This window comes from Pinus tabuliformis, chromosome 5_2 (assembly GCF_031772625.1).
Source record: "Pinus tabuliformis cultivar Carrire ecotype Pingquan chromosome 5_2, CPIR1, whole genome shotgun sequence".
In the NCBI taxonomy this organism is placed as follows: domain Eukaryota; kingdom Viridiplantae; phylum Streptophyta; class Pinopsida; order Pinales; family Pinaceae; genus Pinus; species Pinus tabuliformis.
In genome coordinates this window covers 854,288,920-854,290,469 of record NC_142306.1, presented here as the reverse complement: position 1 = coordinate 854,290,469, position 1,550 = coordinate 854,288,920, and the positions used below count along the sequence as shown (strand labels likewise).

The 1,550-nt window shown below is 40.6% G+C and overlaps 1 protein-coding gene across 1 annotated transcript; it reads left to right on the top strand.

The window, feature by feature from the left end:
- Window positions 1-366: 366 nt before the first annotated feature.
- Window positions 367-1,329, top strand: LOC149161997 (auxin-responsive protein SAUR36-like). The gene has a single exon (XM_089435611.1). It carries the CDS (start codon window positions 548-550, stop codon window positions 1,151-1,153), a length of 606 nt encoding a protein of 201 aa, XP_089291737.1. The 5' UTR covers window positions 367-547; the 3' UTR covers window positions 1,154-1,329.
- The last annotated feature ends 221 nt before the right edge of the window (window positions 1,330-1,550 follow it).

The following is a 1,550-nucleotide window of genomic DNA, read 5'->3' as shown; positions in this document are numbered from 1 at the left end:
TTTGTAACTTTCCATCTATCAAATAGACTTGCTAAAAGGCATTGATTATAATCATTTTCATAATATAATGCAAAGTTCTTGATAAAAGGTCTTCGTTGTTGATAATTACGCCGTAAGGCGTTTCCCTTTGGAATGAATTTCCCCAGCCGTCACCGTGTCCTATTGTTCACAGTGGATTTGTGGTGTTAGATGATTGAACTAGATTTGATCATTGATCCAAAACTAAAATGGTTCATGAAACTGAAACGGTTCATGAATCAGTCCATGAACAGGCTTAAAAACCTATGTATAACGTCCCTCTGTCTATTTCCAACTTCGGCCTGACTTTGTTCAGGCTAGCAATGTCAGTTGTGAATCGCTGGCTCTTTTCTGCTTTCTTCTACTACAGCATGTTCCTGAACTTTCTTTAACCCTACTGTAAAGATTTCTTTCAATTTTACCGTTTTTCTCCCAGATCGGACAGAGCCATAACTTTCTTTAACCCTACTGTAAATATTTCTTTCAATTTTACCGTTTTTCTCCCAGATCGGACAAAGCCATATCGGCCATGGACATGGATGGAAATGCCAAGGGTTTGAAACTGGGATGCAAATTAGTTAAGCTTTGGAAAAAAATTCTGCATTCAAAGCGCTTGGGATCGCATTATACTCCACATGATCAACCTCAGCCGGCCAATCTTTCCAACGGCCATTCTTTAAGCCGGGCGACTTCCCTTCCATCAATCACGCGGTTTAAAAGGATTCAGTGTCTGGGTAAATGTCGAATTAAAGCCTCTGGCAATCGCTTGAATCTTCTGACTCGAACTAAATGGCATATCGGCCGCCATTTATCTTGGCGGAAATCTAGCTTTGTGAAGGGGGCTCAAGAAAAGAAAACTCAATATCTTCCCAAGGACGTTCCCAAGGGCTCGGTGGCTGTTTATGTTGGGGACGAGCAAGAAGAGCAGACGCGGTTTGTGATCCCCATCTTGTATTTCAACCATCCACTCTTTCTCCATTTGTTGGAAGAAGCCGAGCCCGTCTATGGCTTCTGCAACAAGGGCATCCTCACGATTCCTTGCCAGGTTTCTGATTTTGAGTATCTCCGCTGGCTTATTGAGAGGGAAGGGGCAATGAACCGCCTTGCTTATAGTGCTTCGACTTACCAGCAATAGGTTTTTCTTCACCTGAAGAAATCGTGTCTGGAGTACTTTTCCGGCGTCTGGAGTAGCTTTCCGGCTTACATAGTCTTGTTCAAGATCAGAGCACAAGACCATTAGAAGACATACTCCGGGCTAAAACGTCGGTTATAGTTGTTAGAGCCGGAATGGGCAGTCATCCAATTCTTCTTCCGAACGGAAGGGCAAATGTATAGAAATATTTTTCCAATTCATCTGTATTATAAGGAATTGATTAATTCTTAGGGATGACACCATGACGCCCAAGTCTTCTTCATTTTAGGTTTTTGAAAGATGGATGATTAAAGAATTTGTTTTTAAATAGTCGTTTTTAAATGGAAGGAAAAAAAGTATAAAATGAACTCATTTTAAAAATATTTTTATAAAAATAATA